Source organism: Gossypium raimondii, chromosome 3 (genome assembly GCF_025698545.1).
Source record: "Gossypium raimondii isolate GPD5lz chromosome 3, ASM2569854v1, whole genome shotgun sequence".
NCBI lineage: Eukaryota > Viridiplantae > Streptophyta > Magnoliopsida > Malvales > Malvaceae > Gossypium > Gossypium raimondii.
In genome coordinates this window covers 28,970,445-28,994,316 of record NC_068567.1, presented here as the reverse complement: position 1 = coordinate 28,994,316, position 23,872 = coordinate 28,970,445, and the positions used below count along the sequence as shown (strand labels likewise).

Genomic DNA, 23,872 nt, shown 5'->3' with positions numbered 1-23,872 from the left:
TTCTTTAATTAGGTTGGCTGTTCATGAAGGTCTTTAAAATGGGTAAAAACAAGTTGAAAAGGTCTACTGATATCTCACTTACTCTTTGCCGATGATTGTATTTTATTTGGGGAGGCTACTGTGGGAGGCGATAAAATTTTGAAGTAAATTTTGAAAGAATATGAGACCCATTCGGGTCAATGTGTGAATTTTGACAAATCCACAATCTTTTTGAGCGCAAATAAAATTGATTTGGTGAGAACACAAATCTCCATCGAATTGGGTGTAAAGTGTTCTACTAACTTCGAGAAATACCTGGGTCTCCCAAATATAGTGGGCAGAAGGAAGAATGTCTCCTTTCAGTATTTAAAAGATTGTATGAAACAAAAGTTTGATAATTGGAGTTCACGTTTCTTGTCTCAAGGCGACAAGGAAGTGTTTATTAAAGCTATGTTGCAGGCAATACCTACTTATGCTATGGGCTATTTTCTTTTGCCGAAATCCTTGTGTAAAGAGATGGAGAGCATTGTGGCTTGATTTTGGTGGCAAAAGACTCATGGGAAACGAGGCTTACATTGGTGTGGATGGGGTTTTATGTGTGAATTAAAAGAAAATGGTGGCATGGAATTTAGGAGTTTTGCGAAATTTAATATCGCCCTTCTTGCAAAACAAGGGTGGCGTCTTATGACTAATCCAAGTTCTCTGTTGGCGCAGGTTTTGAAAGCGAAATATTATCCACATTCTAATTTTCTGAATTCATGTCTTAAAGTGAATGCTTCGTATGCGTGGAAAAGCATCTAGGCAACAAAAAAGGTACTTCAGGATGGTTCTGGTTGGAGGGTGGATACGAGTGAAGCCATCCCTATTTTTAATACCGCATGGATACCATTTGTGGGGGAGGAGCAGAAACAGTAGATCATGCCTTCTGCCTTTGTCCTGTTGCAAATGAAGTTTGGGAAATTTTAATCATTGATTTATTAAACCTACCTAGTCAGGGGTGGTTGGGTTGCCTTACTGTAGTTTTTAATATCTGCTCGCACACTCAACGAAGGATTGTTTGCTGCTCTCTTTGGGCCATCCGGTCTGAAAGAAATAGGAGAGTTCATGACAAAGTGGTTAAATCAGGAAAGGAAATCACTAATATCTATGAATTGGACTGTGTAGAAGAGAAGAAAATTACCGTCCAGGGTGATAAAGTCATCTGGAATCCTCCTCCTACCGATTTTATCAAAGTAAACTTTGATACGGCTTTTGTCATGGAACGATGTAGATTAGGTACAGGGCAGGTTGCTCGAAATAGCAAGGGTGTGGTAATAGCGTCTAAAACGTGCACGACAATGTGGGATCGGCTTTCGCCGGGGAAGCCCTTGCATGCCTTGAGGCGGTTAAAATGGGGTTAGTTCTCAGATTAACAAAAGTAATCATCGAAGGAGACCCCTTGCCTGTTATTACGAAATGCAACTCAAGTCACACTGACAAATCAGAAGTTAGCTCATACATTCGTAATATCAGAGGCACTCTCCGCCCGATTTCAAAGCATCATATTTGTGCATGTCAAAAGATCTGGAAATGCTTTAGCAGACGCTCTAGCCACTGAATGTGTAAAGAAGGGAGAAGGCTTTTACCTGATCGGTCTGCCCCAGAATCCGCTGAAACAACTTTTTCCGATGATTGGCTCCGCGAGCCTGACTGACGAATGAACGACTCTTGGTTTGTCCGGTTTCCTGGGTTACCGAAGCATCAGATCTAGACAGGGATGCTTCGACTGAATGATTGTCTCAATGCAGGGAAATAAGTTTGGCAGTTTTTTTTAGGAGAAATGGAACCGTCGACGCCTCTTAGAAAGATGATAAGAGTGGGACGGGCAATCTCTTTCCCCAAGGGAGTGGGTACGTTTTTCTTTGATTTTCTTTATAGTTTCTTTACTTTTTCAGTAGCTTCTTTATCATCTTTCTTTTTCAATATTTTTTCTTCCTTTTAGGATTAGATAACTTTTCTTTCTTTCAGCCTCTTTGTGCCTTTGGTCTTTTTAATTTTGTTTTTCATGTAAATTTTAGTTTTAAATTAATAAAGCCCAACCCTATTTTCTCAAAAAAAATCATATTTATTTGTTTTATTTTTTAAAGAGGACAAATAATTTTATATATATTGATAAAATTATAGATGTGTTTTTCCGTTTTGATTGAGAATAATATTTAAGTAAATTTCTCATCATCAGGATTTAAACTTGACCACACTTTTTTTAATCACCTATTGATTCGTAATTATATTTTTTGTTCAAATATAACTGTATGAAAAATAAATTAAAAAATTTAAACCGGAGCTGATTGAATCGGAGAAGGGTAACCCGGCCCAAGAAAGCATGCTGCAATGACGGTTTTCGCCCACAATAACGTCACCCCCGGCACTCTTTTCATTATTCTCTTTACTTATAAAGATAAATTAGAATAATAAAATAAGATAAAATATTTATAATATTTTATTTCCTAAATGATTAAATCCGAGGTCTCAGTTTCAGAACCATCCTACTAAACTTCTTGTAAGAATAACAATCTCTCGTTTCCTTTTTCCTTCTTTAAATTTAATTTTTCTTTTAGTGAATTCAATATCTGTTTTCTTTTGTCCTATTCCTTTTCCCCTTTTTGTTTAGTTCTGCGCAATTCTTTTTGGTGGTAGAAAAACAGTTTTATTTTTTCCCTTGTGAGGTTTAAGGATTTTTGGGTTTTTTTTTTTTTGTTCTTGTTCATCTTTTATGTTGGATATGATTTTATCATGTTTTTAGGTTTTTTAAAATAATTTTTGAAGGCCATTTGTTTTAAAATAAGCTCCCTGGAATACACCCTTCTGCTCTTAAAATTCCGTTCTCTTTTAGAAATTCAAGTTTTTTTAAGATATGTTTTAAGAAAATGAAAAGAAAAATAGTAAATTTGCTATTTGCTAGTTTGTCTGAAAATAAGTTTTTTTTTCTATGAATTTTAGGATCCCCTTTTGATTCAACTCTCTTTAGGTTTCCCTAAGCGTTTTTATTTTAATATTTGTTAATTTTATCTGTAGAAAGAAATTTTTAATTCAATCTTTTTGCAGTTGAATGCAAATATATCATGTCCTACCAGCAAGGGGAGGATTTCTATTACATGGATGAAGATTTTGTAGATGACATGGATGAAGACAACTACGGTCAAGCTGGTGGAGATGTGGATGCTGATGAATATGACATGGTTTGTTTTTCGTTTTGGTGATATTTATATATTCTATATATATTTGTTGTTAATTTTAGTTAATTTTATACTAAATGATGAAATTCATCACTTTCATGCTATAATTTGAGCAGCTGACCAAGGTGACCGATACGACTTCTGCGCAAGCGCGGAAGGGGAAAGACATTCAGGGGATTCCGTGGGAAAGACTGAACATAACTAGAGAAAAATATAGGTTGACAAGGCTTGAGCAGTATAAGAACTATGAGAATATGCCTTCTTCCGGTGAAGCTGTTGACAAGGTTTGTATCTTTTCCTACAATCCATAAATGAACTAGTTTGTAGTAAAGCGGATATCATATTAAGCTATGTGTAATATGTATTTGTTGTTTCAGGAATTTAAACATATAGAGAAGGGTGGGAACTACTATGAATTCTTCTACAATACTAGATTAATTAAACCTACGATCCTTCATTTTCAGGTTTGTTAGTCAGAAAATGTTTATATCTTTTGTTCTTGTTGTTATCTAAGTTACTTTGGACTTCGGTGCAATTGTCAAATTTGAATGTGTCTGATACTGGTATGTTCAAATTTTTTCTACGTTCACTCATGTATTTGGAGAAACAGTGGAGGTTTATATCCCCATAGCCATGTCGGATACAGGTTCTGGACATGTGTTTTTAAAGAAAAACAACAAATTGGAGCAACATAGGGTGTCATTTATATTTACCTTTCAAATATGTTGATTTTGGTGTCAAAACATATTGTTCTTGCATTTCTTTTTGTCCTTTCAGAAATGATTTAGCTTTAATGTATTTAATCATTCAAAAGATTACCTTTGTCATCACTTCTCTAGGTTCAGTTGTGTGCATGGACAATTATAAAGGAACTTGATTTTCTTCTTTGGTATTGAATATGTTATTCAGTAGTGTTATTTATCGGTTATAGATTTGATTGGTTGTATTTATGCTTTTGAACCTGCAACTTTGTGTGCATCTGCATTTGCACATAAGTTGCTGTTTGTTTCATTAAGTTCTACTCTCCTTTCTTTCCTTTAGTACTCATTACTTTTGTCTTTGTACATGGCAATATTTATGTAGTAAGATTAAGAATACCTAAAGTAGGTCCTATATTTGGCTTAGAAGTTTTATTATGTACAGTGTTCTTGACTTAATTAACCTGTTGTGGAATGAATTTTACAGCTCAGAAACTTGGTTTGGGCTACTTCAAAGCATGATGTTTACCTTATGTCCAATTATTCGGTTATGCATTGGTCATCAGTGTTGTGTAATCTGTCCGAGATCCTTAATTTTGCTGGGCATGTGGCACCTACTGAGGTATTACAATTGCACTTAGTTAGCCTTAGTGCTTATATTTTCTTTACAAATATGAACGTTGTCGATGATAGATGGTTATTGTAGTAATTTGGTTTTATTTTATCTGCTAATTTCTCTTAATTTGCCTTGCAACTAGAAACATCCCGGAAGTTTGTTAGAAGGTTTTACACAAACTCAAATAAGCACCCTAGCAGTCAAAGACAATTTTATGGTTGCAGGAGGCTTCCAAGGAGAGCTTACTTTTAAGGTAAGTTAATATTTTCTGCGTTTCCTATTTCTGCTAAATCATCTTGTAAACTTGCCCAAGAAATGACAAACATTTGAATAGTTGTTTTCCTAAATCAGGAGAGTGTCTTGTCAACTATCTCTCACCCTTTTTCTCTTTTGTTGAAGGGGTGGAATAGTTGTGGATTTTATGTAGTGAATCAGGTAGTATCGGGGTGAGACGTGTGTAGATAACAATCTTTCTTTTAGGAACTTTTCATCTATGTTACTCGAACTCGGGTGAGTCTCAAATATGCGCATTTCTCCAATATGGTATGGTTATTTTTTTCTAACTTTTTCCATGTATTTGGAGGATTTTCGGAGGTCATATTCCCATGCCATGAGTTAGACATTTCAAGAACAGTAAGCAACGTAGTTTTTCATAGTTGCAATGGGAAGAAAAGGCAGTGTGTGTTGGAGAGTGTTATGGTGTGAACCAGGTAGTATGTGGGAGAGTGTGTGAGGCCAAACCGCAACCTGGGATGTATTACATTCTGAGTAACCATTCAAGCAGCTCTTTTTCGATGATATCATTCTTAATTTGTGATGGGAATCCTGGTAGAAATCAAGAAAGGGAATTCTAGAAAATCCTAGAAATTAAATGTTTGGCTTGTTCTCAAAAGAACATGGATTGATAGCATGCTCTAGTTCGTACATATTTCCATATTTGTATCATTTATTTATTTGTTTCTGCAAATTCTGGTTTTGTATGAACTTATTTCTGGCATTCTCTGTTTCCCTTTAGCCATTTCTTTTATATATAATATTGTACAATTTCATGTTCCTGTTTCTGCAGCTCTTGGACAGAAAAGGAGTAACCTTTTGTACCCGGACAACGTATGATGATAATGCAATTACAAATGCTATCGAGATATATGACAGCTTGAGGTAGCATGATAATTGCTGATTTGCTGATTGACTTGGATAATATATCGAATAAAATATTAGATTGAATTTTGAAGCTGTTTTGCAGGGGTGGAATTAATTTTTTGGCCTCAAATAATGACTGTAGTGTGAGAGAATATGATACTGAGAGATTTCAACTTTTAAACCATTTCCAGTTCCCTTGGCCAGTAAATGTAAGTCCTTCAAATTGCTACTGTGATGCCTACAATCTTGATTCAGTTCTTTCAGAATCCTTAATGTTCTATCTTGCATCTTGTGTTACAATGTAGTGTCAGATACGAGTATGTGTCTGGCACAGGTATAATTTTAAATGTCTTTCACTTATTTGGGTAGTGGTTGGAGGATCATATCCTCGTACTTATTTCCGAAAATATTTCCAATGCTAGTTCCGTCATGGGTACTTAAAGAAAAATGAAAGTCGAAGCAATATAGCTTATATTCACATGTGTTTTAAAAAGGGTCGTCTTATCCAAAGTAAATAATTTCTTCACCTAATGGAGTAAATTTGACTCAAGGGGTCTGCATTTCAACAGCAATGGAGATTGTTGCTTCATAAACAGAAAAAAGCAAACTGAAATCATCTGTCATTTTCGTGGATTATCTTAAAATTCAATAACATGACTGAACTTTATTCTGATGCAGCACACATCAGTCAGCCCAGATCAAAGACTTATCACTGTCGTTGGAGATGACTTGGATGGGCTGCTTGTGGATTCGCAAAATGGAAAGGTAAGAATTTGATTTTCTGATAGGATATGGGAACTGTAATGGTGACCGGGTAAGGTTACTTCGTAATCAGTTATTCAAAATAGGGAGATAGCCTCCCTGAAAGCAGGGTTGCATTTTGTATACATTTGACTCTTCCATTGACTGGTCAAAGTAGTTGAACCGAAAAACGATTACTTGTTCACTTTAACGAACGGGGGGATAAATTGGTTAAGCTGATTAAAAACTGGTAAAAAACCAAAAAAAGAAATCGCAAAAAATTGGGTTTAAGCTTTTTTATTTTTATTTTTATTTTAAATTTTATTTTATGCAAGGAGATTTTAACATTTTATGTTTGGATCTATATTAAAATCCTACCATTTAGCTATGTAACGAGATCAACAACTCAGTTAGAGAAATATCAAATAACCATTTTATTTAGAAAATAAATTAAATGATTATGTTAGTGTTTTTGTCTTTTTGTATTTTTATAAATCAATAAAAATCATCTATAATAAGATTTGAAATAAGGACGCTATTCATGTAAAACTTTTCATTTACCATTTAACTAAAACCAATTTTAGTTTTTATTTGAAACTTTAATAAGTATATTTTTGTTCTTAATTTTTATATATTTGTGTATTTATACTATTATTTAAATCCCTAATCGACCTATTAATTGAGTCCTAATTCAATTAGGTAATTACTGAAAAACTATTTATTTGCTAAGTAAGTTATATGATTATATGGTTGTTGTTGTTGTTTGTTTTTTTTAATTTTTATATATCAATAAAAATTTATCCATAATAGGATTTAAACCAAAGATAACATTCATATAAAACTTTTCATTTACCATTTGAATTATAGCAATTTTTTTGTTTTATATAGAACTTTAATAAATATATTTGTATATATTTGTGTATATTAATACTGTTGTTGATTGAGTTTGTGTGACAAATTAACTCCATATCAATTTAGGATTGATGATAAATCATATTTTACTTATTTACTGCATGTTATTTTCAAACACATCTTACAATCTAAATACGTGACTGTCACTCATATACTGCGTGCGATAAGATTTCTAGTAATTTACAAAGTATTTTATATTTAATATTAAAGATTCTAGTAATTTGGAATATATTTTATATTTAATATTTTATATTAAAGTTACCTATTATTTTATATTAAGTTCTTTTTAATCTAATCATCCGACTCAATCAGTGTAACCAGTCTATCTGGTTAAACCAGTGGAGGTTTCATCCGTTTGATCTTTATTCTGGTATTTTAAATATTGTCAAGAATATCATATGTTGCATACTAGAATGCTTCACATTTTAGTGCTTAAAGTAAGAAATGTTAGTCCTATTGAACCTGAATCGCATGTTCCTTGGTCTCAGACTGTAGCCACAGTGGTAGGTCATCGAGATTACTCGTTCGCATCTGCATGGCACCCAGATGGACGCATATTTGCCACGGGAAATCAGGACAAGACGTGCCGAGTATGGGACATAAGAAACCTCTCAATGCCAGTCGCTACTTTCAAAGGAAACTTAGGTGCCATACGATCAATCCACTTTTCATCCGATGGCCAATCCATGGTTGTTGCTGAACCGGCAGATTTCGTCCATGTGTATAACATAAGGGCTGGTTTCCAGAAACGGCAAGAGATCGACTTCTTTGGTGAGATTTCGGGGGTATCTTTGAGTCCAGATGACGAGTCTCTGTATATAGGAATATGGGATAGAACTTATGCTAGTTTGCTGCAGTATAACAAAAAACACACTTATGGTTACTTAGATTCTTACCTGTGATTATATGTTTAAATCAATGTGTGCTGCTGCTTGATGCTGTAGTTTTGCAACCTTTTTTAGATTTTGTAATTCATGTATGTAACTCGTGTACTTGTGTCGTGTTTGTTGGTATAATCGTGTTCAGTGTAGGATAGAGTTGTATAAATTTTGCGGTAATAAATGTGGAGGCACATGCCACTTGATGGACAGTTTTGTTCCTTCATCATTGGGTGTATAGAATGTGGGAGCGATTATGGTTGAGTACGGTGTTGAAAATAATTTGCGATTAATGTTTAGTGTTTTTGTTTTTAAAAGATTGCAGACAATTAAATTGAATTGACTCATCTGGTTATGGGTATTTTTTAAAGTTTTGTTTAATTTAAAAACAGAATATATTTATTCAGTTTACTACTTTGTGAAGTTTACAAATATAATTACGAATAAAAGGTAGTTTCTCCATATTTTTTAGTAGTACACAGAATACAATCACAGGTTCAAAAGTATATATATTCTGAGTGTTTTTGAGAGCAGAATGTACTTTATTATTGTATTCTACATTTGGTTACCATCACAAAAAATATATCTAAATTAACTATTATTAGAAAACCCACATGGATATCATACTCTGAAGTCTTAAAAACTCCTGAACACAGAAAATGGTAAAAAAATAGATTCTTTTTCTAAAATTTCTTCTTACTGTATCTCTTGCTTCTGAAGAGGAGAACAACCTTTTTGGGAGCAACAAGAAACTCGTTGAAAAATCTCCGTTCTGGGAAACTATCTTCTTCTTCGGTTGATGATGAAGCATTTTATGAAGATATTCTCAAGCAAGGCTCTGTCGATGAGGTGAGCCAATATTCTCAAGCATTGTCTTATTGTTAGAAGGTGGGAACCTAATTTTAGGGCTTGGACTACTACAAACTCTTTTGTTACAGTGTGGCTTAGACTTCCTGAATTTAGGGATTCTTAAGAAATTGGGAAGATGTGTTGGACCTCTTCTTCGTGTGGATGACCGAACATTAATGGGTGTGAGGAGTAGATATGCTTGTATGTGGATTCAAGTCAATCTAAACAACCCTCTACCTCATTTGTTAATGTTGAAGGTTTTAGACAACCCATTATTTATGAGGGATTCAATTCAATTTTTTTTATATATGGGAAACTAGACCATATCTCGCCTGATTGCCCTTCTATTCAGGAACAAGGTTCTTCCTCCATTTCCTGAAAGGACCATTCTTCTCTTGAGAGCCCTCCAGTTGAAGAACAAGGATATGGTCATTGGATGCTTGTTCAAAGGAAATCTCATGCATGCCGCGGGAAAGACGAAACAAGCCCTTCAAAACTTGTCCCCTGTTAGTAAATCAGCTTTGACACAAGTCCTCCAAAAATCCGTTCTCCCAAAAGTAAAAAGTTAGACAAGATAGCTACTCCTATTGTACCCAACTCCTCATTGCCTGCTAAAGAGAATGCTAAACCCTCTTCATCCACCTGTCAAATGGATCTCTCTCTCTTACCCTCTCCCCAATTGAAGGTAGGAAATGTCTTATCTTAAATGATCAATCTAATACTTACTTTTTAACGTTGAGCCACAACCCTCCCTTTCCCTCCAGAATCTGCCCGATGTGATGCATGGAAAGATTGTTAATAGTGAAGGGATAGTTTCTCCCGCTCTTTCTTCAGGAGTTAAAGTTCAAGGGCGTTTTAGCTTTTCTTTCCCAAGCCTCTCTGGTCACTTTCCTTCCCCCTCTTAGTTTTCTCCTAAAAAACCCTGTGGCAAACCAAGAGCCACAAAGAAACACCTAAGGCCAGAATTCTAGGGCATTAACGCCAGCCAACGAATGAAAGTTGGTATGGAAAGGAGAAATAGAAGATCTCACTTAAGGGAAGCAAATTCTCAAGCTCCAAACATTTTGTTTCATCCTCTTCTGCCAGTGGGACAAGCTCTGGATGCTTTGAGCCTTCAACGAACTGGAAACCGTAGGAAATTTGAAAGGTCAAGTTTAAACACTCAAGTGATCTTAGAAAAAACAATCAACCCAGTAGAACTAAAGAGGACTCTTGCCTTGATTTTGCCAGAGCCAAGATCAACTCAAACTCCCCCCTTAGCTTTTCAGGATATCAGTTTACGAGCTCAACATCCAACCTCCAGAAAATCCAGATTCCAGAGAATCAACTCCTTATTTTTCGAGTCTCGGTAGTCATGAATATTCGTTACCTGATTTTCTTCACGCACCTTCTGGTGAGAGAAAACCATCTGCTAATTTACAAGATGGAAATGTTGACGATACTGAAGGAAATGACGGAAGATGACCACTTTTGTTTCGAGACGACTGGTATTCAACATTTGTATCATCTTATGTCAATCCTCTTTTGGAACTAAAAAAGTGCTCGTCATCGCAAATTTCTTATCACTGTCAATGATCTGATTAGGGTTCAACAACTTGACATTTTGGTCATTATTAAAACGAAGGCATAAAGGTGGCATTTGGGTGAGTGGAACTTGTATCGCATCACCATTAACAATATTGGTGTTTCGGAGCAAGAAATTCATGCCATTGTGAAGTCAATTCCTCAAATTTATCATAGTTATTTTCAGCTATCTATGCTAGTCTTTGTTTTAATGAGCGTACTATTTTATGGGAGTGTTAGAAAATTCTGGTTTAGAAAAATGATTTTTAGTAACAACAGAAAATTAAAATTTTAAAAATCGAGAGTGGTAGAATATTCGTGTGATATTTTCTTAGATTTTGCACGTGTAATGCATGTTTCTTCTAGTTCTCCAAGCAAAGCTGTTCGCATCGTAATACCTGTCACTTGGCCTTTCATAAGTGGAGATAAAATAAAGTGTCCATAATAAAGGCGCTTACTATATGTTCTTGATTAAACACACTTCCATTGTCGTATTTGAGTCAAAGCAGAGACTTTTACGTTTTCTTGAACCATAGTAATATTATTTTATTTGATCAAATCATTGAATAATTTATTTCTCTTAAAATCCTTTTAGTGTTTATTTCTACACACGTCTTTTTTAGGGGGTCTACAACCATTATGTGGTATAGGGGTTACATCCTGTATGAAACTTAATAGTATACCACTTCAACGAATAGCTCGTAATGTTGCTTCTCTTCCGAGACCAGGACCTTTTATCATAACTTCTGCTCGTTGCATACCTTGGCCTACTACTGCTCGAATAAGGGGTCCCCCTTCTTGTACCCTTGAATCCACAAGTGCCGACGGAGGACCAAGAGATTACCTGACCTCGTACATCTGCAATAGTAACAATGGTATTGTTGAAACTTGCTTGAACATGAATAACTCCTTTTGGTATTCTACGTGCACTTTTTTGTGCATTATTGCGTCCATTCCCACGTGAACCAACTTTTGGTATAGGTTTTGCCATATTTTATCATTTCATAAGTAGTCAGAGTTGGTTTGTGATATTTATAGTAATAATTTTTTCTAGAAAAACTTTTGACTTTCAACCAAACGACTTTCTCTGCTATTCTCGTACCACGAATTGCTTCAAGTGTGGGCTCGAACAATCACGAACCAAATATAGAACCATAAAAAATTTATTACTTTAAGTAGGAAAGTAAATATCTGTCAATAGAAATCGTTAGAATTGTGATTATTAGAAAATAAAATTTATACTTAGAAAATAAATTCTGTCTATTTTTTGAAAGAATCACAATATATCAAATTTGTATGAAACTTGTGTAAATAGTTTTACTAGTCTTATCTATTTATAATGAGAGATAGGAGACTTCTAATTAAATTAGTAAAACACAAATAATATTTATTTAATAGAAAAACTAGTCTTTTAATCTAAAGAAGGGAGCGACACACCCTAATTAAATACACGAGGATTGTCGCTTATGTATGAGAGGAATTGAGCTTCTCCTATATTTGGTCCAATTATATGGTTGGAAACATGGAAGTTTACACATTTTAACATACCATTTTTAACTTAAAATCATACAGTTTCGATAAAATTCTTGTCGAAAAAATAATTAATTTTTACAAAATAATTAAAGTGCACTTAAAATATGAACATGTTGAATTTTAGTTAATTTTATAATTAATTTTGATGAATTTTGATTATTTTCGACAGACTTGCACAAAGGGCGAAAAATGGCTTGGTAGACATTGCTAGAAGCACAAAACCGGGAAGCAATTTGAATTATTGAGGTGAACTAAATTTCAGCCTAAGATGGTCCAAAATTATATGTATTAATTTATAATATAATTAATTTTAGTTTACATCCAATTTAATTTGGGTTAATAAATTATTATTGATTAATTATGAAAAAGTGGTCAAGTTGAACTAAACCGAGTGAACTGAATCGACCAAGAAATGGACAGCCCAAAAGCCGTCCCAAGAGCTAACCCAAATCAACTTATTAGCTGATTATTTAAGCTTGCAAAGTGGCCCTTGAAGACTTGTTCAAGTTGCATTCAAACCACTCTACAATTGGTGGCTTTTTAGATTTGCCCCAAGCCTAAATTAGCAAAGTTGCAACTATCAACCTTGCCACATGTGTGGCCGGCCAAGGGAGGGCTCTTTGGCTGATAATTTTAGCCATATTTAGCAGCCCTCCTCAGCTATAAAAACCCCCTTAGGCTGGTCATTTTAGAAACACACCTCAAACATTCACATCTTTCCTCTCTTCTCTCCACTTTCTCTCTTCTTTTCCATTTCAAAATTCCCTTGCTCTGTCGATTTCTACTCTTGGGAAAGGGGCATTCATCAGCTATTTGGAGTAGTAATTAAGTGTTCATAGCAGCCTTGGTCGATGAGGAAAACAGAGAAAGAAGAACGGAGCAACTAGTCAAGCCACAAAAAAACATCGGATTTGATTCTTGTTCCCTATGTTTTTAATTTTTGTTGTTGTTATGCTGAACATATCTATGAATATTTATGTTGTTGGAATGGTTAATTTAATCAATTTAGCTTGAATTTAATTCGTGTTACGTTGATTGCATTTCGTTTGTTAAAATTATTAAAATTGTGTCATGTTGTTATAGGCCTCGGTAAGATGATTGATTAAATAAAATCATGACTAAGTTATTCTTGCATTACAATTGTTAAGTAACTAATGAATTAATTATTTAAACGGATTGAAATTGTAATTAATTGAGACAGTACTTAATCAGTGCATGTTTAATCATCTAAGGTAGATGAGGGTTAGATTAGCAACGGTATCTGACGATACATTTACCTTGCATAACTTGCAAGATTATTGTGATTAAATAGTTTCAAGGTAAGGATACTTTGCTACCTCATATAGTCTTTTATGTGCTTATTAAATCGAGTTAATTGTTTGAATTGGCATAGGGATATGTACAAGAGATTATTTCGATTTAATAAGTATGTATGTGCAATAACATATTTGCCTATTAAGATTTGTTTAATCGGTTGAATTGATATAGGGATATAGTCAAGAGATAAATGGATTTTGGTAGGTGAGTATGTTCATAAGTTAGCAAATTACCGAGTTGCCGTGAACTTATTCATAACAATATAAACATGAGTTTAATAATTCTAAGTTAAGAAATGTAATTAATCTAACACAATTATGCCATCTTGATTAAAATCGTCTTTTGAAATTGTGCATTTGAGATTTATTTATTTAGTTCACTTAGATTAAAATCTTAGTTTTTAATCACCCTCTTCAAACAAAATAATTTTCTTCACTAATGTTTTAAAAAGCTTTCATAAATAATTCTTTTCACAGTCCTATGGGTACGATAACTCAACATTTACTTGTCACTTTATTACTTGTTACGATTGTGTACACTTACACATTTCTTTCATTCCAAGTTTTTGGTGCCATTGCCGGGGACTGTGTTTTAAAAAAAGTCATTATTTGTGAAGTTAGTTTTGCATTTTGGTTTTTTCTGTTCAAATTTTAACTTAGTTAATTTTTCTGGGATTATTTCAGGTGTTAATGTGTATTGAACGAATCATCGGTTTACTCCCTGTAGACCCTGAGATTGAACAAACTTTTCGACAGAGAAGAAGACAAGCAAGTTAGAGAAGGACTGAAGAGATGAACTTCGAAAATCTGAATCAAGGAAACGGAGCAAACCTTGCTCAAAATCTTATCCTTATAGCTGATGATAGGGACATATCTTTGAGACAGTATGCCGTGCAAATATTTCATGATCTTAATCTGGGTATTAGGAGACCCGAAATTGAGGCACAACAGTTCGACTTGAAGCCAGTCATGTTCCAGATGCTTCAGACAGTGGGCCAATTTAGTGGGCCTACCGAAGATCCTCATCTACACTTAAGACTGTTTATGAAAGTAAGCGATTCTTTCAAGTTAGCCGGAGTACCCGAAGATGCATTACAATTGAAGTTGTTCCTATATTCACTAAGGGACAGAGCTCGAGCTTGGTTGAACTCATTACCACCAAACTCAATTTCAACATGGCAAGAGTTAGTAGAAAAATTCCTTATGAAGTATTTCTCACCTAGCAAGAATGCTAAGTTGAGGAACGAGACCACTTCTTTCCAACAAATGGATGATGAGTCATTATATGAGGCATGGGAAAGGTACAAAGAATTATTACGAAAGTGCCCTCATCATGGAATCTCACATTGCATACAACTTAAGACATTTTATAATGGTCTCAATGCTTAAACGAGGATGGTAGTGGACGCTTCTGCTAATGGTGCTCTCCATTCTAAGTCTTATAATGACGCTTATGAAATCATTGAGAGGATTGGCAGCAACAATTATCAATGGTCAACCAATCGAGCAGCGTCAGGAAGACGAGTTGCTGGAATACATGAATTAGACGCTCTTACTTCACTCGCATCTCAAGTATCATCAATATCCTCAATGTTAAAAAATCTTACTACTAATGGGTGTAATATTTTTGTAGCACAGCCACTGAATCAATTTGAAAATGTAGCCTATATTTATTGTGGGGAAGGACATTTATTCAAAGAATGTCCATCGAACCTAGAATTTGTGTATAACATGGGTAACCAGAACCAAAATCGAGGAAGGCAAGGGCTGCAATCCAATTTCTATAACCCATCATGGTGAAACCACCCAAATTTTTCCTAGAGTAACCAAAGGGCAGGAACCAGTAACAATTATGTCCAATCTAGATCGACCTAGCCACCTAGTTTTTCCTAACAAGCTTAAAAACCAACCCAAGCTGAACCATCCAATAGCTTAGAGAATCTACTGAAGGCATACATGGCGAAAAATGATGCCTCTCTAAGGAATTTAGAGAATCAAGTGGGCCAGCTTGCAACTAAACTCAGAAACCGACCACAAGATGCTTTACCTAGTGATACGGAGAATCCGAGGAATCTAGGGAAGGAGCATTGTAAAGCGTTAACATTGAGGAGCGGAAAGACTTTAGAGCCCAATTTCCTCGAAGTTAAGAAAGAGCCAGCTGACGCTTAAGACTCAGAGGAAGTTCAACCGAGTGTTGAAATTTCAGTTTCACCAGAAATTGAATCTATAAAATCTGACAAGGTAACTTCTGAACCAACTAATTCTGATCAACTAATAACTCTGTTAGATGCAGAATTGCCACAGAAAACGAATCAACCAGTTCCAGTAAAGAAACCTCCACCACCCTACCCTTAAAGAATTTAGAAGCAAAAGCAGGAAATTCAATTCAAGAAGTTCCTAGACGTACTTAAGCAACTTCATATCAACATCCCATTGGTTGAAGCACTTGAACAAATGCCGAACCACGTCAATTCATGAAAGATATCTTGTCTAAAAAATGAAGGCTTGGAGAATTTGAGATGGTAGCCCTAACGAAGAAATGCAGTGCATATCTTCAAGACAAACTACCCCAAAAATGGAAGGATCCTAGATGTTTTACCATACCTTGCAATATTGGAGCAACATATTGTGGTAAGGCACTATGTGACTTGGGTGCGAGTATTAACTTGATGCTCATGTCTATATTTAGAAAGTTGGGGATAGGTGAAGTTAGACCTATTATGGTTAGACTTCAATTAGCAGATCGATCCTTAGCACATCCAGAAGGAAAAATCGAGGACGTATTGGTACGTGTAGACAAATTTATCTTTCCTATTGACTTTGTGATTCTAGACTTTGAAGTAGACAAAGATAGGTGTCAATCATCCTAGGAAGACCATTCTTAGCAACCGGAAGGACCCTTATTGATGTGCAGAAGGGCGAGCTTACTATGCGTGTTCAGGATGATCAGATAACATTTAACGTTTTTATGTCCATGCGATTTCCTGACACAATTGATGATTGTTCTGCAGTGTCCGATTTAGAGGATTTAATCGTGAAAAAGGAAGTCAATTATGTTGAGGACCCATTGGAACAAAATTTGACATTAGATCCTTCAAATGATGAAGATGAGGATGAATACTTAGCTTTATTAGAAGCTAATCAAAGGGGATTTAATCCGCAATCCCGCTTTGAATCTTTGGAGTTAGAGAAAAGGGATTATGCCCAACCAAAAGCGTCAATCGAGGAGCCACCTAAATTAGAACTGAAGGTACTTCCCTCACATTTGAAATATGTTTATTTAGGTAACTCTTCTACTCTGCCTGTGATTGTTTCAGCAGAATTAACTATTGAGTAAAAAGAGAAACTCATCCTGGTGTTGAAACAATTCAAGAAGGCTATTAGATGGACCATAGCCGATATTCGCGGAATTAGTCCATCTGTATGCATGCACAAGATTATCTTAGAAAATGGCGAAAAAGGGACGATTGATGGACAATGAAGACTGAACCCTATCATGAAGGACGTAGTCAAGAAAGAAATCATCAAGTGGTTAGATGTGGGTATAATTTACCCCATCTGAGATAGTTCATAGGTAAGTCTGGTCCAGTGCATGCCAAAGAAAGGAGGTATCACGGTCATTAAAAAGAAGAATAACGAGTTGATACCGACTAGAACGGTTACAAGATGGAGAATTTGCATCGATTATCAGAAGCTGAACAAGGCAACTAGGAAGGATCACTTTCCTTTATCGTTTTTGGACCAGATGTTGGATAGACTCGCAGGGCGAGACTATTACTGTTTTCTCGATGGATACTCGGGGTATAATCAGATTACTGTAGCATTGAAAGATCAGCACAAGACAACATTCACCTACCCGTACGGTACGTTTGCGTTTAGGCGCATACCATTTGGTTTATGTAATGCACCTGCTACATTTCGAAGAAGTATGATGTCTATTTTTACTGACATGGTTGAGAAATATTTTGAAGTTTTAATGGATGATTTTTCAGTATTTGGAGATACATATGATGATTGCCTAGCTAATCTAGCCAAGGTACATAGGCGATGCGAAGAAACAAACCTTGTACTTAACTGGGAAAAGTGTCATTTCATGGTACGAGAAGGTATTGTTCTAGGGCATCGAGTAACATGACATAGAATCGAGGTAGATAAAGCAAAGGTATTGTTCTAGGGCCACGTCAGTTTCTATCGAAGAGTCATCATGGAATTCTCCAAATTTGCTAAACCCTTATGTAAATTATTGGAGAAGGACACGACGTTTAAATTTGACGAGGAGTGCTTAAGAGCTTTCAACGATTTGAAGAGTTGGTTAGTCTCGACACACATAATAGTCACACTAGACTGAGATTTTCCATTTGAATTGATGTGTGACGCAAGTGACTTACCGAATGGAGCTGTCATGGGTTAGCGAAGGAACAAAGTTTTTCATCCCATCTACTATGCGAGTCAGACTCTGACAGGAGTTCAACTGAATTAGACGATAATAAAAAAGAGTTACTTGCTATTGTGTTTTTTGACAAGTTTCGATCTTATCTTGTAGGTACCAAAGTGACTGTTTATACGAACCACTCGGTAATTAAGTATTTACTTGCCAAGAAAGACGCTAAGTCGAGACTAATCTGATGGGTACTTCTACTTCAAGAGTTCGATCTAGAAATTCAAGATCAAAAGGGAGTGGAAAACCAAGTAGTAGACCACTTATCCAGATTAGAGCCGCAAGAAAAGAACTCTCCTCTTATACCAATTCGAGAGACGTCTCCAGATGAACACATATTGAAGGTAAATCATGTCCATAATACCCCTTGGTTTGCGATATTGCTAACTTTTTAGCTTGTGGTTTGATGCCGATTGATAAGACGTATCATCAAAAGAAAAAGTTTCTTCACGATGTGAAGTACTATTTATGGGAAGAACCATATTTGTTTAAAAAGTGTGCAGATGAAATGATCAGTATATGCGTGGCAGAAGATGAAGTATATAAGATTTTATACCATTGTCACTCAGCTCTGAGTGGGGGACAGTTCGAAGGTACACGTACTGTAGCCAAGGTATTGCAAGCCAGATTCTTTTGGCCAACACTATTCAAAGATGCATATGCTTACGTAAAAAGTTGTGATCGATGTCAAAGGGTTGAAAATGTCACCAATAGAATTGAGATGCCTCGAACAAACATCATTGAGGTAGAATTATTTGATGTTTAGGGTATTGACTTTCTTGATCCTTTCCCTCCGTCTTTTGGTCACAATTACATATTAATAGCAGTAGACTATGTGTCTAAGTGGGTTGAGGCAGAGACATATCCGACAAACGATGCTAAGGTTGTAATAAAGTTTTTGCAGAAACATGTGTTCACAAGGTTTGGAACCCTAAGAGCCATCATCAGTGATGAAGGGTCCCATTTTGTGAACAAGTGGTTGAGATGGTTATTAGATAAATATGGAGTGAAACACAAGGTTGCTAAAGCTTACCATCCGCAGACGAATGGGCAAGCTGAACTGGCAAACAACGAGATCAAAGGCATACTTGAGAAGGTAGTTTGCCCGAACCAACGAGATTGGTCCAAAAGACTGGATGATGCTTTATGGGGTTACAGGATAGCATACAAGATACCTTGAAGGATGTCACCCTATAGGTTAGTCTTTGGGAAAGCCTGCCATCTACCCTTGGAGTTAGAACACAAAGCTTACTGGGCTCTCCAACGACTCAACTTGGATGTTAAAAGTGCCAAAGAGAAACGAACGCTTCAAATTAACGAGTTAGAAGAATTCCGAATGTCTTCATACGAGAATGCCAAATTACTTAAGGAGAGACTTAAGAAATGGCATGACAAGCACATTTGAGTTCGAGAATTTAAAGCAGGTCAGCAAGTCTTGTTATTCAATTCCAGATTAAGGTTCTTTCGAGGTAAGTTAAAATCACGTTGGTCCGGTCCATTTATGATTCATCGAGTCTATCCATACGGAGCTTCAAGGTAAGGGAGGTAATTTTTGAGTTAATGCTCAATGCTTGAAACATTACTGGGGAGATAAAATTGAACGGAATCAAATCTCGTTCATTTAATCAGATATTTAATTTTTCTTGTTCTTCTGTTTGAATAAATGATTTAGGGTATATTTTTGGGATTAGTATGTTTAAATAAATTCTGTCTAAGAGATTGGAACTTAAGCGGGACCGCTTGTGACCTCTCCAATCTTTCCTAGGAATTGATTTTCACATAATTTCCTAAGAAATTATTCCCTAAATAACAAAATAAATTTTTAGTTTTTCAAATAAAAGGGTCAATTTTGATCCAAGTTTTATGTTGCAACTCAATTTTGAATATTCATTAAGTCTAAGAACTTAATTGAATTATTTTTAAAAATTTGGTTGCTCTTTTTGTAAATATTAAAAATTAGATGCTTTTTTTGTAAATATTTTCAAAAAGCATCTAGAATAAATGTTTTAGTTCAATAAAAGAAAGAAAAAGATAAAAGATAAAAGAAAAGATGATAATTATTAATATATAATTATATCTATTATAATATATATTAATTATTATCAACTTTATTTAGAGCTAGGATTAGTTTTAATTTAATCATATTTTATTCGATAAGTTTTTATCTTAATAAATTAATAGCAAATAATTTTTATCGTAAAAAAGACAGGCTATATAGCCGGGGTACCATCACAAATTAGGACCTCTATCGAATAGCTAAAGACTCTGTTCTACAGCAATGAGTTGAAGAAAGTGAGGATCCCGAAAAAGAAGAAGAAGAAGATCCCACAGAGATCAAGTCAGTGCAATCTGCTGAAGTCCCTGATAAGGTGGAACCAATGGAACCAGAAGCTGAACCTAATATCGAGACTTCAATGTTCAGAGCTCAACCGCCTCGCCCAGATCTTTGAGATGAGCTATCAAAGTTAATGGGCATAATGCAACATATGCAGTGGCAACAACAAGCTTACTAGAAATACTCAAAAATAAGGGATGACTCGATGAGAAGTGCTCTTACGAAAATTTACAATGACCCATTTATTTTTGTGCCTGAGTTTCCAACTTACATATTTGAACCATGGAGCCCATTATCGAAAAAGAAGCGAAGCGATTCATGCAAAGACAACAATGATGGAGCAAAAGATGAGTCGAATTCGAAAGGATCTGCAAATAAATAAAGGGGGGATCTCGACTTTATTTTATTTATGTTCTTAGGTTATGTTAGGATAAAATTAATTAGGAATTTTTGCAAAATAAAACAAGAGATGAAAATCATTAATAAAATTTAACAAGTCGAGAAGTATAAAATGTGACAATAGATATATAGATGTCTAGGATTGGATTTAGAAAGAGCTTGATACTTAAGCAGTCAAATTGACTCACCTCCTCTTTTCTAGAACCCTACCTGGTGTATAGTATCTATTCACTTTAAACAATGAGGACATTGTTCATTTTAAGTAGGGGGACCAAACAATTGAAATTATTTCCATTTAGAATAAATAGTTCTTTTAATTATGATTAGGATATATTTTGTTCAATAATTTAAAATTTTGTTCAGTATGCTAAACTTCAGTATAAATAAAGTTCTATTATTTCAATAAATTGTTATGTTAGCTAAATAATGATATAAATTTATTTTTAATAAATCATGCAAATCGTACCATAAAATTTTTAGTTCCTTAAGAAAGGTAGGCATGCATGAAAGTTTAAGTCTCTAGAATTGACTTAGTAGTTTCTTGAGGCGAAATCCTAGGAAGCATGGAATGTTGAAAATGATTTAGGCAACTCTTGTTTGGACCGTTTGAGCCTTTCAAGCCAACATTGATGAAATTTTATCCTTTGAAACCCAACTTTAAGACTATATGGCCTAATTTTATTTGAACCCTTGCAATATTTAGCCATCACTTCTTTCTTAATTATCTTTAAATTGTCCCAAACACTAGACTCAGTACTATTTAGAATATTCTTTGAAAATAAGTTTAGAGGAGTTGAAAGAAGTATCAAATGCTCTAAAAATTGTAGTACATACAGTAAAATGCTCAAAAAAAAAAAGAGCACATGTACTTCAAAGAAAATAGATGTACAAAGGAGCATGTGAAAGCAAAGTAAGTTAGTGTATTGAGGGAAATTATTCCAAAGGTCCGATTGAAGCTGAGTTTAGGGTTTAAAGCCTAAATTTATCTATCTTTTACCTACCTTTAGCCTAGCTACGTTACAACCTTTTTAAAGACCTATTGATTCAGCTTTTCTATGCTACCTACATTAGTGGAGAGAAATTGCTACGTTCAACATATGAAGGCATAAGTTAAACTTAAAGATTGCAGCTTAATCTTGAATAAGGAAATAAAATCAAATTTTTAAGGGTTAACATGTCTTGTTAAGGAAGCATTTAGTCTAATTGTGCTATCATCATAGTTGTTGAGATTAATTTGAACGATATGTATACTTAAGTAGCATAACTATCAAATTTCTTGTTTTTGAGCATAAGTATATTAAATTCATAATTCTGGGAAGAATGTTATTCTGAAGGAATTTTTCAAAGGTGTTTTTTGACTAATTCTTTTTAATTTGTGGATTACTTGGGACGAGCAATGAATTAAGTTTGGGGGTGTGAACACGGAAATTTACACATTTTTACATACCCTTTTAAACTTAAAATCATACAATTTTGATAAAATTCTTGTCGAAAAAATAATTAATTTTTACAAAATAATTAAAGTTCACTTAAAATATGAACATGTTGAATTTTAGTTAATTTTATAATTAATTTTGATTATTTTCAACAGATTTGCACAAAGGGCGAAAAATGGCTCGACAAACATTGCTAGAGCACAAAACCGATAAGCAATTTGAAGTATCGAGGTGAACTAAATTTCAGCCTAAGAAGGTCCAAAATTATATGTATTAATTCATAATATAATTAATTTTAATTTATATCCAATTTAATTTTGGTTAATAAATTATTATTAATTAATTATGAAAAAGTGGTCAAGTTGAGCTTAACCAAGTGAACCGAACCGACCAAGAAATGGATAGCCCAAAAACCGTCCAAAGAGCTGACCCAAATCAGCTTATTAGCTGATTATTTAAGCTTGCAAAGTGGCCCTTGAAGACTTGTTCAAGTTGCATTCAAACCCCTCCACAATTGATGGCTTTTTAGATTTGCCCCAAGCCTAAATTAGCAAAGTTGAAACTATCAACCTTGCCACATGTGTGGCCGGCCAAGGGAGGGCTCTTTGGCTGATAATTTTAGCCATAGTTAGCAGCCCTCCTTAGCTATAAAAACCCCCTTAGGCTCGTCAGTTTAGAAACACACCTCAAGCATTCACATCTTTCATCTCTTATCTCCACTTTCTCTCTTCTTTTCCATTCCAAAATTCCCTTGCTCTCTTGTCGATTTCTCCTCTTGGGAAAGAGGCATTCATCAGCTATTTGGAGCAGTAATTAACTATTCATAGCAGCCTTGGTCAACGAGGACAACGGAGAAGGAAGAACAAAGCAACTAGTCAAGCCACGGAAAAACACCAGATTTGATTCTTGTTCCCTATCTTTTTAATTTTTGTTGTTGTTATACTGAACATATCTATGAATATTAGTGTTGTTGGAATGGTTAGTTTAATTAATTTAGCTTGAATTTAATTCGTGTTAGGTTGATTGCATTTCATTTGTTAAAATTATTAAAATTGTGTTATGTTGTTATAGGCCTCGGTAAGATGCTTGATTAAGTAAAATCATGACTAAGTTATTATTGCATTAAAATTGTTAGGTAACAAATGAATTAATTATTTAAACGGATTGAAATTGTAATTAATGGATACAGTACTTAACTAGTGCATGTTTAATCATCTAAGGTAACTGAGGGTTAGATTAGCAATGGTATCTGACGATATTTTTGCCTTGCATAACTTGCAAGATTATTGTGATGAAACTGTTTCAAGGTAGGGATACTTTGTTACCTCACATAGTCTTTTATGTGCTTATTAAATCGAGTTAATTGTTTGAATTGACATAGGGATATGTATAAGAGATTATTTCAATTTAATAAGTATGTATGTGCAATAACATATTTGCCTATTAAGATTTGTTTAATCGGTTGAATTGATATAGGGATATAATCAAGAGATAAATGGATTTTGGCAGGTGAGTATGTTCATAAGTTAGCAAATTACCGAGTTGCCGTGAACTTGTTCGTAACCATATAAACATGAGTTTAGTAATTCTAAGTTAAGAAATGTAATTAATCTAACACAATTATGTCATCTTGATTAAAATCATATTTTGAAATCGTGCATTTGAGATTTATTTATTTAGTTCACTTAGTTTAAAATCTTAGTTTTTAATCACCCTCTTCAAACAAAATATTTTTCTTCACCAAAGTGTTTTAAATAGTATTCATAAATAATTCTTTTCACAGTCCATGTGGGTACGATAACTCGACATTTACTTATCACTTTA

At 34.6% G+C, this 23,872-nt stretch overlaps 2 protein-coding genes, 1 long non-coding RNA gene and 1 other non-coding gene across 7 annotated transcripts; 1 reads left to right on the top strand and 3 right to left on the bottom strand.

The window, feature by feature from the left end:
• Positions 1-310: 310 nt before the first annotated feature.
• LOC105794013 (uncharacterized) lies at positions 311-1,754 on the bottom strand. Of its 2 annotated transcripts, none has more exons than XR_008194365.1 (4): positions 1,605-1,754; positions 1,160-1,421; positions 995-1,062; positions 311-915 (listed from the first exon to the last, which is right to left on the bottom strand). It is a non-coding gene; the product is annotated as an uncharacterized LOC105794013 (long non-coding RNA). The 2 variants fall into 2 exon arrangements; XR_008194366.1 differs by having other exon boundaries at positions 1,160-1,354; positions 1,605-1,753.
• Positions 1,741-8,391, top strand: LOC105794012 (uncharacterized WD repeat-containing protein C2A9.03). Of its 3 annotated transcripts, none has more exons than XM_012622972.2 (10): positions 1,741-1,868; positions 3,064-3,197; positions 3,311-3,478; positions 3,572-3,658; positions 4,380-4,514; positions 4,651-4,761; positions 5,575-5,666; positions 5,752-5,857; positions 6,327-6,413; positions 7,790-8,391. In XM_012622972.2, exons 1-10 carry the CDS (start codon positions 1,799-1,801, stop codon positions 8,201-8,203), a joined length of 1,404 nt encoding a protein of 467 aa, XP_012478426.1. In that variant the 5' UTR covers positions 1,741-1,798; the 3' UTR covers positions 8,204-8,391. The 3 variants fall into 3 exon arrangements, with proteins under 3 accessions (XP_012478426.1, XP_012478427.1, XP_052484211.1); XM_012622973.2 differs by lacking the exon at positions 1,741-1,868 and adding an exon at positions 2,377-2,518; XM_052628251.1 differs by lacking the exon at positions 1,741-1,868 and adding an exon at positions 2,661-2,679.
• Positions 8,392-9,372: 981 nt separating this feature from the next.
• LOC128039931 (30S ribosomal protein S11, chloroplastic-like) lies at positions 9,373-11,582 on the bottom strand. Its single transcript, XM_052628869.1, has 2 exons — positions 11,353-11,582; positions 9,373-9,532 (listed from the first exon to the last, which is right to left on the bottom strand). Exons 1-2 carry the CDS (start codon positions 11,580-11,582, stop codon positions 9,373-9,375), a joined length of 390 nt encoding a protein of 129 aa, XP_052484829.1.
• A 3,091-nt stretch (positions 11,583-14,673) lies between these two features.
• On the bottom strand, positions 14,674-14,780 carry LOC128040073 (small nucleolar RNA R71). The gene has a single exon (XR_008194733.1). It is a non-coding gene; the product is annotated as a small nucleolar RNA R71 (small nucleolar RNA).
• Between the last annotated feature and the right edge of the window lie 9,092 nt (positions 14,781-23,872).